The 19,140-nt window shown below is 38.5% G+C and overlaps 1 protein-coding gene across 6 annotated transcripts in view; it reads right to left on the bottom strand.

Annotated features, from left to right (window-relative positions):
* Positions 1-718: 718 nt before the first annotated feature.
* The window catches only part of LOC139470895 (G-protein coupled receptor dmsr-1-like), a 126,974-nt gene continuing 108,552 nt past the window's right edge, over positions 719-19,140 (bottom strand). For 4 of the 6 annotated variants that reach the window (XM_071253220.1, XM_071253222.1, XM_071253219.1 and 1 more), the window contains exon 2: positions 719-2,635. In XM_071253220.1, the coding sequence (XP_071109321.1) occupies positions 1,510-2,635 (1,126 nt within the window). In that variant the 3' untranslated portion in view covers positions 719-1,509. Of the gene's footprint in view, positions 2,636-8,398; positions 8,414-10,870; positions 10,956-19,140 lie in introns of those variants that run through there. The other 2 variants (XM_071253224.1, XM_071253225.1) reach the window with 2 other exon arrangements.

Raw genomic sequence — 19,140 nt, 5'->3', positions numbered from 1 at the left:
AAAGTAAGCCAGGTCACAGATGTAAGCCTCTTTCACGAAAGCAACTGACCAAATCATATCATAATCAAGACGAAGTCGACCCATGATTATCTTACACCAGCACGAACTGCGTCTACTTCCGTCTGGTGGCCGTGATATCATGAGCAACGTCATAGTATAAGAGGATAAAGGAAGACTTGGTCGGTGTCAAATTTCGAAGTTATCTCAATATGATTTTGTGCATCAAACGTAGAACATACGTTTGTTATGATTAAATGATCAAGATTTTAAGAAAGATTTTAAGAAAATATGTTTATATAAAATAGATCTACACTCGTCGATAGCATAACAACAGCCATTAACAAACCATGAACAAATTGGGAATCAAGACGCCAAATGATATTCTTTGTTTGTACCAGCACAAGGGCAAATAGAAGTTCACTTAGCAGCGGACCTTTGATACAAACATAATAATATGAAATGTCAAACAGATTGAAGGCTGCACACAAAACATTAAAACTACAAGTATTTTCATTTTCACAAATTGTAATTTTAGCCTTCAATCATTTTCTAAATGATGGAAGTAACCGTTACGAAAGATCGATAAAAGTGATGAAAAAAGTCTGTCATTCAGAATATTTCAATACACTGTAATTGTTGAAAATTTTGATTTTATAAACAGAATTAGTTTATAGATGTAAAAGCTAGATCAAACAGTATAACAACAACAGCCAAATACAAACTTTTACTTTATGTATATGTTCCATATATACATATATATATATTAACTTGATAATAATATGCGGCGCTAAAGTGATTGTTTTGGGGCTGCTTACTTCAGCACAGGTTGATGTAAATGTGTTTTGCTAATAATGTGCCGCAGAACGAGTGATTTTGATATATTCCCTTGAGCGATACTATTTTTTTATCAGCAGTTGATCATGTACTGAATTGAAATCTTACACACAATTTGTTTTTGACACTATACATTTATTCTGCAAGCCTCGTAGGTAAATAAAAGGAATGTGTTCATTATAGAAGAAATCGCGACCAATAACATCTACGCGCATAATGAAGAAACAACTAACGAATAATTAATTTACTGTGGCCTTACGGTAAAAAAGGTTAAATACTATCTCTTGTAAATAACTTTTTCTCAGAATGCTATCGGTAGAGTCATGTGTTCTTCCCGTATAGGTGACATCACATAATATGTCTTGAAAGTTATTGTAAACTAACTAAACACGCACATTCTGGAGAAAACCAAGTCCAGATAATAATGTCAGAAGGTACAATTCATTCAATCCCAAAAGACATACTGGGTTTTTCTGATAGAAACAGTGTGTGATTGTGTTACGCACCGTGTTTTGTGCACCATACTCGAGGCGAAATTACAGATATGCTATCCATAAATAAACAGTTACTAATTACAACCGTATCATGTTATACAGCACATATATCCATGATAATATTACAAAACATCCCACAAAGGCACACACACATATTGCAAGGTAGAATGAAACGACTTGGTCATAATTGGTTATTATTAGTATATGTGTCCACTTTTTCCCGCAAGGCGTGTCCGTTTCTATCTTGTTTCCGTACGCTGCAGCCACAATATAACCGCAGGAATGTTTCACGAAATTTGGTACTCATTGAACAATAGAGAACAAAGTTAATGGCATTGTTTATAAGGGCTACAATATCCATAACATCACCAAGAGGCAGATAGACTGTCTCGAAAAAGGACATCTTGGTCGCACTCAAGATGATGAGGACACCCTGTGGCAACTCTGTGAGGAGGAAGAGGACAATGACCGATATTAACATTTTCGTGGTTCGGGAATGTTCTTGAAGCTTGATATGACTCGAACCCGAGAATTTTAGGAAGCTTTTCCGTAATCTAATTTTTGAATGCATTTGGTATAAAAGAAGGCCTCCGAATATGGAAATTAGTAGGCATGGTACCAGCTTAGCTAACACAGCATACATCCAAACGTTGACCAACACAAGCGGCTCCGTATCGTTGCTGCCTAGGCGAAGGCTTTTCAGAACAAAGATGGTATTATTCGTTTCGTTGTTTGGATTTTTACTTTCCTTCATCTCATTAGTCAAGTAGTTTGGAATCATGACGATAGTAGACGTCATGTACACTGCAAGTACTAAATATTTGGATTGATTGATCCTACGGAGGCGCGCAGCACTTGCGCCACTTGGCGATCGGATGTGTATATATCTGACGATGGAGAGGCTGACACAAAGCCATATTGAAATAGTATGCGTCACATTGGTCAGGTTAATATGAAACAAAAGAAACGTCATCCAGTGAATGCTGTTTTTCTCCGGTGTGCTGGAACTTGTCGGGTTTACACAGTAGAAATGTATAGCAAAAGGCACGTAGGAGGACATTGTGATGACATCAGCTATTGCTAGACCGGTCAAGATGGTGTTGACCGGTGTCCGCATGTGCTTACGTGTAAGTACGGTGATGTTGAAGATGTTTGTGATGATGCCCGAGAAACAGACACATAAGCTGGCATACCCATGGTAACGGCCGTAAGCTGTAGAAAGTCTCTCTAGATTTTCGTTGATGTCAGGTTGGCCCGTCATCTTGACCCTGTCGCTGTCTTGGCATCTTACGTTGTTCTCAAGGTACCTGCAAGACAGCAAAACCAACCTAGAGTATACATCAAAGACAAATACACCTTTCGATGGAAGCGACATGTCTGTACTATTGACAAAGATGGTACTTCATATGGACATAGAGCTACTTAAATGGTCAATTATAAAGTTGTAACATATTTTGATGTAACAGTCATGTGTTCATTATGTCCAGATTTCTAACGTTCCACCAGTTAGATAACATGAACGAGCCTCACAGTAGGCAAATGTTGCCTTCATCTACATTGACCATAGTGTGTGCGATGTGTACTAAATTCGCGACAGTCAGCCACGGCTTAATGTTCCCATGGCCATGTTCTTCACGATTATTAAAAACTTTCAAAAACATTGTCTCATTTGGATCAAAGGCGACATAATACAAGAGAAGGAATTGATTTGTACCTTTCATTTTTTTAATATTTTTTTTTATTACTGAAAACTTAAAACATTGAAGCCATGTACCAGGTTGACCTAATGTGGTTATCGGGCGTTGGGTTAGTTTCGTGGTTAAAGCGTTCGCTCGTCACGCCGAAGGCCCGGGTTTGATTTTACATATGGGTACAATGTGTGAAGCCCATGTCTGGTTTTCCGCCTTGATATTGCTGGAATATTGCTAAACGCAGCGTAATACACAACACTCTTACCCCCGAATGTGATTACATCCGTCGGCAAAGCACTAATCTTTGATCTGAGGCAGTTCCTGTTGAAAACATACAGCCGTCAACAAGGAAACAAGCCCCGTTACATTTGCAAAGGCACTAAAAACAAAGCCATATGCTATAAAAGAGGATTCCCGCATAAACAGGACTCATTTCCTTGACAAGTAATCGTAGTAAACCAGCTATACTAACCATTACAACCTATGGATCTTCATGAGTTATCTTTCAGGTATTTAACGAGACTTTTAGCACATGCTTTACGAGAAGTCCTTTATGGGTAAGGTAGGTCACCACTGAGATGCCAACGAATCATGAAGCAAAAATGCATTTACATTCTTATCCGCAACAGAGTCCGAGTTTTTACGAGTACCCACAGACTGATATTTCTTTCGAATGATAGGATGGCGTGATAAGCAAGCGAACCGAAAATTATAGCAGGTTACTTTCTATTTGTAGATTAATCGGACTCATTGCCATGAATACCCAAGGAAATGTCAACTTTGTATTGGTAGTCGTAATAATCATCCTGGAAACGTAGCAGCCGTGGAGGATTCATTGCAATTTGTTGAAGACATGTTCAACTTTAGTGCCTGTGTGGACACTATTTAGTAACCATGTCATGTAGCAACTAAATCAGTGAAAAATACGCTCAACCAAACTCCATTTGACTTCGTACATACACATCTGAGCGTGTTGCAGACACGAGGATATTGAATAATATGTGTCTGGTAAATATCATAGGAGTTCTAAACCTGACATTAGCACAATCATAAAAATTATTATGAGATGGCATTCCAAGTTGCCTCTTTGAGAGTTAATGTTTGTTTCTCCATGTTCTTTTTGTCTTGTATTAGTACAGTAGCATCACGACGGCAGATACCAGACACAGTTCCTTCCCCAGATAGCAATCATCTGGAGAATCAAACACGGGTTTGCCAACATGACGTCTCCTCGTTCAGCAACAAACCCGATGTTATGGATCATGCCGATATGTCGGGGACATACATGTACCTTGCAGACTTAAGACTATTTGATATTGATGAGCTAAATTAAGTTAAGACATTACACAAGTGTGTACGGATATCTGTTTGACAAAAGAAGTACCAATAACTTGAATATATTTTTACTAGGCGTTATCGGAACTGTTTATCTATAATTAGAAAGTCGTACTTTAACAAAGCCTATATATGCTCACACATTGCAAGCTATAACGTGCTTAGTTAAAGGAAAAAAACGTTATATCTTATTTACAGCTATCACTACAAATATTTGTGTTACAGAGAGCGAACTTCTACTCCTTTAAACGAAAGTTGTAGTGGATGCCAACTGATTGGGCAGCTGTCAGTAGTAATTATATTGTTATCAAAAGGCTTATATGACATGATGAAGGGTAAATGATACAGACATTCTAACGGAACATATTGCTATCAGTAATTACGTTCATACTGCTCCTGGTGTAAGAGGTGACACCAGCGTGTCACACCCAATGTAATGTGATTACACATTTCGACTTACTTGCTCTCTGATTCTTTATCATCCAATTTAGTGCGCTTCACTGACATAAAAGCAGCACTGATGGAGACAGGTGGTATTGGTATTATTTTATTACTTTGCCGTTACAGATTATATCAAGACATCTGCGAGAAACCACAGCATAATTGTTTGGAATGCTACACATTCAGACAAACAATTTCGTTAAAATAAGACATATGTTTAGGTGTTTCATGTTATATATAGCCAAAAAGCCTAGATTCTGAAACAAAACAAAATCCATTTGATTGCAATGCAGTACAGGGGGTGCACGTGGGTGTAACTGGAGGTTTTGTGAAGGTGGTGCATGAAAGAGAGGGACTAAATCAGTGTGAAAAACGCATCTTCTTAATTCATTATTTCATCAATATCAGGTGCGGTCAGGTGAAATAGGGTGTATGTGAGATTAATACCTTATATGCTTGTGTAACGAATACACCCACCTACGAAGGGCTTCTTGGACCCCAGTGGTGGTGAGGCTCTCTGACACGACTGACTGCGTACCCGATGGCGTGGGGCGATGCTCATGCTTTCTGTCACTGGTTTGCCATGACTTGAATATCTAAAGGACGCCGTATTATAACTGACATTTTGCTGACAATTTTTTACTCACTAGTAGTTCTTCCGAATGTGGGCTTACGTTATCCCACTCACCTTAATCCTTGGACCGTGAGTTCACTGACTGACTACATTCTGCAGAAACCATCACTGGTATATATTTGGATTAAATATAACGTAGGACCAATTTAAAAGACGTTTCGTCACCTATTTTACACTTTTGTCATACATGGCAATTACTGCAAAGGTGTTTGTTGAAATTATTCATTTTCAAATTCTTCCACGAGAAACAACTGAGGGTGTATGGTCATTACGATCCCGACCTGAAGTCCCACTTTATAGTCAAAAACAATCAGTTTTGTTAGCATGTCTAGACATATCACACGTGTAACATTTAAACACACCCAATAAAGACTATCTTACTTGAATTCTTGATAAAGCACGAGAAAATAGGTTAGGTTACCTAATTCTGACTGCAGTCTGTTCTACGACCACGATCGCCAAATGATGTAACTTCGCCATGGCTACCACTCCAGGCATTCCTATCACATTATGCTGGCATGCCGTGCCATAACTGGAATACTGTTCAAAGTGGCGCTAAACAGAACTCACTCTCTCCCTCTTCATCACGACATATATACAAGGTTTGCTTGCTTTGCGGCTTCACGGCCATGGTGGGTAGTCTTTACAAACATATCAAGGAGACGAAGGGTTGGTGGCTTTAATCCCAATTGCAAAGTGTTCACAAGGCGCTTATTTCATTCAGAGACATTCGTCTCGATGCGTTTCATCCTTTAAACACCAAGTCTACTTGTAGACATACCAGGCTGAGAATGAAACAACGTAGTGTTTACCAAGGCCTTGGGGTCAAATAGTAATAATCACGTTTTCTTCAAATAGATTGTTATTGATTATGTGGAGTCAGTGGTAAGTTAGTGATGAAACAACGGCGGCCATTCCTCGCCGTACACTACATATCATATATATTTCAGGGAGAAAAAGGCGGGTAGCGTCATTATACCATCTTCATCAAGGACGCTGGTCGATTGATGGCTTCATTGCATGTATCTTTTGGGCCAAGTATGGCCATTCATGTGTTTGACTTGAACACATGTGTGTGATCATGAATCACAGTAGGACACGGATGCGTTTTCACACTGAAAAATAAACCCACGAATATCCGGGTTAGAACAGGTCTTCAGCAACCCATGCTTGCCGTAAAAGGCGACTATACTTGTCAAAAGAGGCGACTACCGGGATCGGGTGGTCAGGCTCGCTGACTTGGTTTGATGCATGGCATCGTATCACAATTGCGTGGATCGATGCTCATGATATCCATCACTGGATTGTCTGGTTCCGACTCGATTATTTACCGACCACCGTATTATTGCTGGAATATTGGCGAGTGCGGCGTTAAACAACAAACCAACAACAAAAAACAAAACTGAACAACAAGTTAGGGATCATGACTATTGTTGAAACATCACGATATCTGTCTTCAATAAAACATATGTCCCCAAAAATGTATTTGATCCATAACTATTTGTGTCGAGTATATAACGAGTGATTCAGCATTTGTGTGAGGAAGGACTCGATTGTTGTGTTTTAAACCAGTATAGCCCAACCCTTTCCTACAATATGCTGCACGTCCTACTCTTTGATGCAGGAGTCTTTTCTCAATCTCCCATGATACATATCTGCATCCATCACTAGATAATATATGCATGCCTTGCTTTGTAGTTTAACCCATTTGTTTTTACTTTTCATAATTACCGTATTTAAAGACGCCAAAGAACAAATTACAATGGGCATATTCTTCAGTTAACTCACTATGCTTAATTCTATATCTACTTAGTATTATGTCACAGTTAATGTGTAAAATGTCATTCACAAAAGCAATCTATAACAAAATAGAAAATTGACTTTAACAGCTGTTTATTTATTTGACAGACTGACTAAAAAGTATTACGAAGTTCTTGAGGGCTTCAAAACATCAAAATAGACATTGACTTTCGGTTTCCTTTAATCCTATCATTTTCAGTCACTGGGTGATGAAATTAAACATCAAAATGTTTTGAAATGGTTATCATAATAAAATGTATGGACAGATATTTTAGTCATTTTGTAAAATAGCTGATATATTTAGGAGATTTGTATTTTTTATTTATTTTTTAGTATATCCACCTATTTGGAAAGGTGTGCCGTGAGTGTTGGCGGTCGATCGACGGGGAAAATAATGCAATATTCTTTTTATGGATTTATATGGGATTTATATATTTTCTATGTAATCATTTGAACCGAATGCGGCCTTAGTGGTATAATGTTCATGAGTGATCAGGGCGGTTTGACAGCCTAGTCATTCGTCACAAGATCCGATTCTCTTCTCATGTGTACCATAAGAGTATTTGATGTCACTGGCCATGGATACATGTTGAATACAGGTGTAATACCCTATTTACTCATTCAAAATCTCACGAATAAACAGTAACGAACTACGGTTATAACACAGTGATAAACGTCTGCGATCTGAATCACTTTGGACTTTTATGCCACATAAAGCTGATACTAAAATATTGTTCAACTCGGCACTTGTCAATGATATAATTGAATGGTTTGATTGCCTGATTACACTTACAGATTTATCCCAGCATTAAGCATACATTCATTTAGATCATAAATATACATGTAGTACTTTTATTCTATCTTCCACGATATCATTTAAGTTCGCAGAAATGCGTGGCAATACTATCTCACTTGGTCAAAATGACTGGTGATATTTGAAGGCGTGTTTCTCTGGCAAACACGTGACAATCATGATATGATTGTGAAGATATCATGTACCAAAGCATGGCTGACTGTAAATCGGTAAGTGCATCAACTTTTTTCATGTGAGAGTGCACGGTGTCCAGCAATTGATCCTTGACAAGTCCCAACCATCCACACGACAAATCCTCGATCTATGGGATGCAATTTCCTTGGGTATTAAGCAAAAATATAAAAAGGCTACCAACCTGATTTGCAACAACCCCTTCTAAATACGGCGGATAAGTATCCATATAATTCTCCCTGGCCTCTGTAAGCCAATTAGTTAAGCATGGACAAAGGTGTTGTTTAGCCAATTCAATTCAATCCATCTAGATCCCAGAAGTGTTATGAATCACGTCTCTTGCTTCGAAATCACATCAACACAGCAGTCCTGCCTCTCAAGCTACTGGAATGTAAATAAAGGCATATGCTACCGTGTGAGATTTACTGCAGCCAAGTGACAACTTACCATCTGCCAACTGGAAATGACTGAACCTCACAATGAGGTAAATATACCTCAGCACTTCTCATGCAATTCAGTACTCAGCGGGGGGTATCTAATTAAGTTAAATGTACGGCCCTCCTGGCTATAGTAGCTGTAGTAAATCACTGGTCAGTCTCAGATTGAAGCTGAACGTACTGGATGCATGCGTATTAATTACCTTGGGTTCGTAATGTTTGTATTGGGTCTTTATTTCATTATAAATGACTTCTTGGTAATATTACTTGCTGTCCACTTCTGTAACTGGAATCGGAATTATTAAAAAAAACGGCTTATTGGCTTACTGCATACGGTTATGTATTCCTTTCAGATGATTTGTATGCATTTGTAATGTAATAATATTCTCACATGCGAATGACACTGCATCCCAAAACAAGCCGAATACAGAAACGAGCTATATTATATGCGTACATTGCATCCTAGTCAGGCATCGAAATTTCCTACACCATTTGGGAGTGTTGGTTTCGTTTAATATTTGTCTATAGTTATATATGTATCTATATATGTATTTGTGTCAAAAGGTATCTGCTGAGTGAATGATATACAGAAAGAGATGGAGAGAGAGATACACACAGAGGGAGAGAGAGAGAGTAAATATAATTCTTAAACCAAATAAACGTAGCCACATATCCCAACATACTCTTAGAAAGTGGCACGTAGTGATCAGAAGGGGGTGTGTAGTCTTCAAGTTAGTGACAGTTGGTGATGTTGACGAAATAAAAAACGATATGTGCTGATATACGAGAATTTAAATCTAAAAAACATAGGTGTTTCCATCCTCGCTCCACGTATTACATTATACGACATATTCTACAGAATATGGAACCGACAAATATATTCAATCCTACCCTCCAAATAACGAATCATTGCAAGTCGGATTTAATTAGTTTCTTGACCCAGCTGCCCATCACAGATGCAGTAATCTGCTAGACCCCAAACGAGTGTGTACTTATCACTGTATCGGGAGATAAAACTAACTTACATGTTAGACCTTTCAACTTATATTATGACAACATGAAACAGATAAACATCTACATGTGGTAAAGGGGAAGGTGATTACAGTTCGACAAGGAACTAATTGCCCCTTTTAACGCACCTAATGAGGTGGAAACTGTCGGCAACATTGGATGTGGGAAACATGTCAACAGACGTCTGTATTTGCCCGATCCAACTGTATCCGTTACGCTACATGGAGGGTTTATATCAATAGGTGACGATGGCTAATGGCTTTGGCTCATCGTGTTGATTACCATGCAAGTCATAATAATAATAACACAGTATCAGTTTCATCTTATCTTCACAAATCGTAACTCGCGTGCATTATTTGATTCTGTCTTTAATGAGCTCCAGCGTGTGTCTGGGTGTCAATGTCATACACACTAATTTGGACTCAGGAATCTCCCAAGGAACGAAACAAGTTTTAGCACGGTCGGGAGTACGTTGTCGATGACTTGCTATTTATTTGCAAAAATGACTAAGTAAAATTAAGGTAACCTGAAGTGTCAGGGATACAAAAGCCCATCAGCCGGCAGAGCAAAGTAACGCGCACCTTTGGCAAAAGCAACACAAATAGAGTGAATTTTTTAAACGTTATTACCAGTGGAACTAAGCACGTGTAAACACAGAACCTAAATCTACGTATTAATTCCTTAAATTGCTGTAGTTTAAAAAACTGATCTGATAGATTAAATTTTAATACATGTATGCGTCAGTTCCAGGGTGACACCACCTGGAAGTTAGCTTCAGTCAATAACAACAATGTCACTCTTTGATGCACCTGCTAGTTAAAATCATGGGTGCTCTCGCCTTCATCTCCGTGGGACAGGCAGAACCATCACAAGCCTTGTTATTCCTAAACTTCAAATTGTTATAAAAAAAATAGTTCCATGCATTTTGTCGAGTGGAACTTAAATTGTCGAAGTATGTGTGTTATGTTAAATAAATTATATTATATTTGACAACAAGTTCATGCCTTGTTTTTAATTTTAAAAACAAAACTTCTTCAGACACAATTATCCTCGCCTCGCGGTAACGTTCTAACATCATGTTAAATCTAACTCCTTCATGATATGTCAATAATCAGTCTATACAAATCTCAAGCCCTACCTCACTAATTTGAAATGGAGTTATTAGTTCTTCAATTATAAAGTCAAAGCGAGAATTTTAAATTACCTACCGATGTGATTTAGCTTTTCCATTTGTGATCAATGTTCCCGCTGAGCGAAGGTCTTTTTAAGAAAGGATTAAGTGGTGACTCCACTCCACTCGCTCCCCACCTTGTCATACGTATCATTAGCCCAATAATGTCCTTCCCCAAGACGTAGTTCTACAAAACAGTTTATACCTTCATAGCAGATCTGTGATTACAGTGGCACGCTCTGTTAGCCTCTATTCTGCCTCCAGATCACCACACACACGATGATATATTGCTTTAGAAATGAGTTCATGTTCCTTTGAAATGCGAACGGCTTTCTACTCAGCTCCATAGCCCTCTGCTAGTATATCTTCTTTGTGGTCAGAGACTATAGATTAGTCTTTCCCCGGGGAACTACCCTCCATGGATAATACATGAACTTAAAAATCAATCCGAGTCAGTTTTAGAAGTCCAGTGTTGAAAGTACGCAAGCGTTGATTGGAAAGCGGCACATTGGCACAACAGCTTCACATAGATGCATGAAAGGCATGCCATCAGAACATGATATGAATTCCATGTGATCATATACATGCCGAACCAATATTGGCTTCTCGCTGACATTGACGACTAGTTCAGTACCCCCTTGATTTCAAACAGGAAGATTCATATTGCATTGGGTTCTATACCATCCTCAAACAATGCTATGTGTTTAGAAATGAAAAGAGTTGTGTGTGATAAAAGAAGACAGGAGTTAAAGTTGAACGGAATGCCCTGGTGCGTACAGACGCATCGTTGAAAATTCATTCATCGACTTAACTGAAAACTGGTGCTTTTGTGTACATAAATGTAGACGTTACTAATAGCATAAACCGTTATTTCTTTTCTCAAAAAGTTAAAATAGTAGTTTTATCATGGGTTTTGGGTAATAGATTATCTGCCTTTTGTTATGATAGTGTATAAAAACCGCCAGGTTGTTTTAAACGTATATGATTTAACAGGTATATAACTTCCTAATTGAAAAAGAAAGGGGGTGAGTGACTATGAATGTGGGCGTATATGGCTACATGATATCAAAACGTTACCAAAACACTTTATGTCCAAAACACAACTATAACACGTGTATCAAATACATAACCATCAAAAAAATTTTTTCGTTCCTTTCATTTTGAACCTCCATCAAACATAGGTATATATTTTCTTTGGCCAGCAGTTTATGATACGGAAACACATTTCAGCACCATTACACCGACATGCATCGCAGCAGGAATCTACAACTGTTTCATTAGCATGTTTGAACACTGTTCTTTCTTTGCCAGTATGATTTACGTTAGCTGTGTTCAATTTTGTTTGTTATTTAACGCCGCACTCACCAATATTCCAGCAATATGACGGTCTCTGGACCAGAGAATCCAGTGATTGACATTGTGAGCATTGCTCTACGCAACTGGAATACTATGAGATGCATCAACCATGTCAGCGAGCCTGACCACCCGATTCCGTTAGTCGCCTCCTATGACAAGCATGTATTGCTGAAGACTAATTCTCACCCGGAATCTTCACGGGGATCGTGCTTACTTATTATTGATCAACACAGTTACCCAATAGCGTGATGTCAACTAGTTTCCTTAACATCATATAGTGTACGTGCATAACTTGAACTGCGAAATACCCTGTTCACGTACGCCGAGTTGAATCGGTCAGACACATTGATTTAATCTGTGCTGCTTGACCCGTGATTGATGGCTCGGGTGTTATATATATTTAGCCTCGCTGAGCAACAGTTCTACGATGAGTCTTCCATATTTCTCCAGGTGGGCCTGGAATTTTAATGATGATAGCATGAAGCCCATGGAAGTTCCTGCACCTCATTTAAGAATCCATATTCGCGGTGATCGCTGTTGCCAAAAGATATATTAGAAACAAAACAGGGTTACATGTTAAAAACGGTGAGCCTTGCAAAACAGTCTTTAACTTTATGTATCCAAACGGCCCCGTTGGAAGTCCGGCTTAGAATTAATCCACATCAACCTATGTCGTAAGAGGCGACTTCATGGATTGGGTGTACAGGCTCGTGGTTTGCCTTATTGTATGTCATCGTACCTGACGGCGTGGGCTACTGCTCAGTATATCAATCACAAATCTGCGTCGTCCATACGTATATATAGACTCTTGACAATCACATACGTGAAACTGGTTGATCAAATTATACAGCTCATCTCTGGACTTTTCTATTCTGTCTGTCTGTCTGTCTGTCTGTCTGAGTGCAGCACTATATGAAACACAAGCAAGCCAAATGCAGTGATGCGAGGTAATGGGAGACCGGTTGCCCTTACAATACTGAAACTCACATAAGAATGAAATTACTCTTAAACTTGTTTAGGATGTTACAAGAACTATTAATGATTACTTTGAAAAGCCGATCAGATACATTATTATATGTCATAGCATAATAAGTTGTAGTGACGTTTAACCATCGCTTGGAAAGATCTCTGACCTACTTGTCCAAATGCTTGTCAATTTGGGCATGTGTTTGGCAGGCTCCTACGGCAGTCTCAAGGAAGATGGAGCGCTGATCCTACCATTCAATGAAGACCTATTCCAAAGCCGTTCCCATGATATCCTTAATTGACAAGTATACGTTTTCGCCCATCTATCCCCCGCTGCTAGATTCATTGCGACATTGAGCTTGTCACATGTCTATTAGAAATCGGTTTCTGTTGCATTCTAATGGAAAACGCTCCTGCGCTTGAGTTCATAATATGGGCCGACTGGTGGCCAGCGAAGAAGGCCGCCATGCAGGCGAGGAGCTACGACTGGCATTGACATTACCAAATAAACTCAGTGGCTACGGGGTGCCTAATCATAATTATTCATGGAGTATCCTGTGTCCATTCAATTTGGTGGAGTCTGAAGTCTCACATTGACAGCCTGATCTACTTACATGTGTCGGTTCCTGACACAAGGAAACATACCGACAAGACTGTCACAAAGAAATCATTAATGTCCCACTTGCTTCACTCTCCCTAACACAATTCCCTGTTTTCAGCTGTCATTGAGGAAAAAGTTTAAAGTGTTTCCTTGCTTTCAAAGAAAAAACACACTTCAGCGTTCAAATGCTAGAATCACAGTTTCGGAAAAAAATAATCCCAGCGATGTCAGTCGCATCGTGGAGTTTCTTTTTATAAAGCTAGGATAAATTTGTAATTCTTAACTTAACTTCAAATAAGAAGAGAGTTGTTTTCTTTGTGGCGGGTTTCTTTCAGTATTCTGTTTCAGTGTACGGTGGGTGTTGTCTGGGTAATACATCAGGTAGTCGTACTCTTAAGGTTTGCCCTTTACAGCAATACTATCATACCATTCAATATGACACACTTGTGTTATCATGTTTGAAATACTTGTTTATGAAGTGAACACAAGGAAACGTTTAGCACGTTTATGTCGAATCAATCAAATATGACCGAAAAAACCAATAAATCTATATTCAATATGTAACCACAACATTTGTAAAATAATACGACCTGTATTTGCACTTACAACTTTACTGAAATACGGGCTATTATAAGTAAAGGCCAGGTTACTTATAACTCGTTATGACACGCGAACCTGTCAACAGTTGAACATTGTGTGTAGCTTCCGTGCCACTGAACACCATTTGTGGTAAACGCATGTTACACTGAGCATCCTTGCGAAAAGGAAAACAAATTATTTCTTCCTAATAATGCAATGTTGTTTCATTTCATCAATATTGCAATGGCATATGCTTATACGATTGGGTATGGAACACCAGTATTCGCATAATATAACCATGCACAGATCGACATCTGAGCATTCCGATCGATTCCGAACAAAATCAATATCTAAATGTCATCCATTGAAATGAAAATATGTTTAATAATGCGTTTAAAATCTAAGTCGATTGTCCATTTCAAGTTGTTAAGATCTTGTACATGTGTCATCCATTGTATATTAAACGCAATATAGCAGTCTTGGGAAACATTTAGTTTTAAATATTAGAAAAAAATATTTTTTTAAATAATAATATGTTGAACTCAAAGAAAAGACACTCATAGTCATCAGTTCTGCAGCATTTGAATTTTTCAATTAACGCGAAAGCTTCCAGTCATGAAAGAGACAGTTTTCTGGACTGACTGTATCGACAGTTGTCATCAGACACTTCACAACACATTCCACTTTGTACATCGAAACCTCAATATATGTTATTAATCTCTATACACGTCGACAAGTTCTTACTTACGTTTTCAGGGATTGACTCGCTATCTGCGTGTGTCTTTACGTCCCAGCTGCGATGTGTGTAATGAACATGTACATCCCCTTCTGCTGATCCCCTACTATAGCTAGCTTCAAAGTGCTCTCTGATATCGAAACATAAAGTTCATGGCGTTAGGCTAGATGATACCCCCGCGCCAATAATACACATGCGCAGCGACGAATGTCGGGTCAAGGAACATGAAAGGTCGATACATTACCTTGGCATCAAAGTTAACTGTCAGATATGTCCAACCCAGAACACGGAAAGGAACTTACGGTAGAAGTGGAGAATTATCAGGTATTTAAGGTGCTGTTGATAACATGCAACTTTTCTGTCAAACGCTTCGAGTACTCTCACACCTATGATCGACAGCAAAGCGGCGAAAGCTGTGTATTGAGTAATTGCCTATGAGGTTTCTGTCAGATCAGTAGCTCTCAAAGAGCCATGGTTTATTTTCTACACGAGAGACTGTTTGCGTGAATTGGACATTGGGACACTCATGAATAATGTCAGTGTCGTGTTTTATATAGATCAGATCCAGGAAAAAAGGCTTCTGAACACCTTTCTTACCTAACCTGTATTGATCTAAGAAGAAAGTGCTATTGACACGTTGCAAGAAGGCGACTTCTTTTTGAGGGCGTATTGTATCGGCATGAGGCACATTTTGAGCGTACCTATATAGTTGGGAGATACATACATACATATATATATAATTTTATAAATTAATCATATATATAAATTAAAGGAAATGTCTATGTTTCAAATATCATTTTCATCGAGTATGTGAAGCTTTACGATATCAAAGATTCACATTGAAAGGTATGGGAACAGCAACTGAACTTTTCATTTGATGACTTCCAGGTAGTTACACCTTATGTGGATCCCTCCCTGTAACAGAGTTCTTGGAAAGATCATCGATGCATTATTAGTGTGTCTTTCAGCAACATTGAACATACTTGTCGGCATACTAGATGCTGTATGTCGTACTGTATGTATGTGGCATGCTTGAAATATGTGCTAGATAATTGTCATTAATAGCTGTTGTAATATTTTGAAGAATGTAAAAACCAAAATGATTCAAATGAATACAGATTGGCTGATGATCCAAGTGTCCGAGATGAGGTTTCAAATCATTGAATGTGAGAATTGGAACAGCAATGACCTAATAGAAAATATATTTGATATAATGAAACTATAGTACTTATTCCAGTCGCCTTTCGTTTCTATTACTCAGGTGTATAACGGTAATACGTTTTATTCTTGACGACGGGAGTAGAGTACCTCAGCTTGTTACGTATATCATATGAACTTACTGTGCCCCTGTAGAAGACAGCAGTCATGAACATTATGAAACCTCTGAGGTTACAGGATTCAGTGGCAGGTCGCCAAATGACTTGTTTAACTTATCACATTAATATTGCGTTCACGGTTATAACACATCCGAGAAGGTTTAACCAAACATTAACTAAACCAGATTATAACATGAACTTCCATCCATGTTTGTAAATTCATTGTCATTGGTTTAAACATACTTTTGTTTAAGCTTACATTAATCCTTACGGTATGATACTGTTTTCCAATATTGCAATGCCTCGTATAATAGCATGGTACACACAAGTGTATGTGTATGCTGATGTTCTGGACTCAATCAGTACCTCAAATGGACGTATCTGGTGTACGGTCGTCTAAGGCTGTAACAAGACAAGAGGCACCGTGCATAGTTAAGGTCAATATATTTCTTCAAACCTGAATCCAGAAAACTTTTCTCCATGAAAGTTGTAGTGACTGTGAGAAGTGCCTTTACAAAAATACAACAACATCCATATATATATCTTATCCGTGCGGCGTTGCATAAAACACGAAACATCAACCACAAATCAAAATACAAACAAAGAAATTCGAGGTCAACTGGGGCCAAGATTACATAGTTTGCGAGGCCCTAGAACCAGCAGGCGTAAAACGCAACTATTTGAGATATTGAGCCGTAAAAACCTCCCAGGCAAGAAATCAATTTACGACTAAGAGCAGTGATTGCACAATTCGTTTAGTCCCGCATGATAAGTGGAAGACTTTGCAATATGTTCGGAGACATGAGTACAACATGTCGAAAAGGTTTAATTCCTAGAGACCCTCTTAATACAATGTTCCTTACAAAGCTGTAATGAAGTCTTTTACAGTTTGAATCATTTCAAGGACATTTCAATCAACGATTACGAAATTGACTAGCCTTGAAGTTATCTTTGTGCAAATTGTGTTGACATTTTCAGCCGGTGGTACTTAGCACCACATACTTGTCTCAGAGACAAAACAACTTGAATACCCTCTGGCTAACATGCCGTTGAATGGCATGGTTGTGGCGAGGGACGTATCAAGTGGTGGGGGCAGATTACAATACAGTTTACATTGTCAATAATAAAGACTTTATGGAAAATGATCATTTCAGAAAGAAATTCACAAAATGCTATATTACCATCTTGCTGCAAGAGACCAAATTTCATCACACAAATTTAGACAAAGCTCTAAGGTCCAGTTCTGTGTACCATTGAAACAAAAGATAAGCGACTCAAATGATAAACGATAAAGTATGCCGCCTTAATCATGCTCCAGATGATGCCAAAATAAGCATACATATTACAGTATAATATTTGTCCTCAACAAAGTTGGAAAATATATATCATCCCTTGACCACACACCGAATAAATACGTTATACTTATAAATATTAATTTGGTTCATCATAGGAGTGAGTGCAGTTGGCGATATCCCAGTATTATCTGTGCGGGGGATACCACAATGGGCTCCTCCAATTATACCAATGGGTGGAATCGAGCCCGGGTCGTCTTCCTGACGATTGAACACTTTAACCACTAGGTTACCCAACCGCCCGTTAAACAAATGAAGTAAAATGATATATTTTTATTTGTTTTACACATAATCGATACCTATCTGTCGTTGTTCCCCATGTTTGTGTGTATTCGTATTCTGCCCATTGGCATACAGTTGTACGGATCACAAGATTACATCATTATGAGTAATCATACAGCTATTTAAAATACTTCACTATTGATGTGAAGCTTCATAGCCGTATTAATACAATACCACACAAAGATTAATACGCCATACATTACATAAACATGAAACTTAACCATAAACACGCCAAACAATTCAAACGAGGTTTATAAACTTCACAAACCGTAAGTATTGACTTTGTGATAAACGTATGGCAGGTTCTGTGTGAAGCAAACTCTCGTGCTATCCAGGCGTAAACCCTTCCAGTCGTATACACAACCATATAATCATCTTTCCTTGAAACAACTACCAGGCACATTGAGTAAACAATGAAAGAGATTCCAGATTCCTACGTTCCCTGATCACAATTGGTTCACGTCTGTGTGACATTTAAAAGACGAGTAGATTCTCAAGTAGAGAGTAACATGAGCTACAGGAATACAGATTCTAAATTCTTGCACAGTAAACAGAGACGGAAACTGCTCGTTGAAAGTTTAAATCAATGTTTGACACCAGTTGTCACTTTTTTCTGCTGAACAGGAACTTTGGTGGGGTTTTCACATTGCTTTCTACAGTCATCTACTATACTCGCAATACATTGCTATATGTCTCTTTGATGGATGTAAGGGTAGGTAAGATACGCATGTGCGACTCATTGCTAAATCAGATACAAATATACAAAAGACAATAATGTTGACCTCACATTCTTGAAAAGATGAATAGACTTCCCATGTCCCCTGCCCAGCAATTGGCAGCGGTGAACGGCATGTTAATGGTGATAACATCTATCCGTAATTGACCAGACAGTTATCAGTGAGCAATCTACGAATCCACGGTTTTGCCTGAATGTAGGAGGGTTACCTGGGGCTGTCTGGTATATCGTCGCATTCTCCTTTGGCATTACGCAGGATTGACATTCACAGCAGTCTAGCAATCTCAATCAGATGAGTAATGTCGGACCGATGGGCATCGAGAGTCACAACACAACTGTAAATCTTTGCCCATACCGTATTTTCCACAAAAGTATCACCGAGG

This window comes from Haliotis cracherodii, unplaced genomic scaffold, assembly GCF_022045235.1.
Source record: "Haliotis cracherodii isolate W230 unplaced genomic scaffold, xgHalCrac1.p SCAF_21, whole genome shotgun sequence".
NCBI lineage: Eukaryota > Metazoa > Mollusca > Gastropoda > Lepetellida > Haliotidae > Haliotis > Haliotis cracherodii.
Note: the sequence above shows the minus strand (reverse complement) of the source record. Positions and strands in the feature narration are given on the sequence as shown.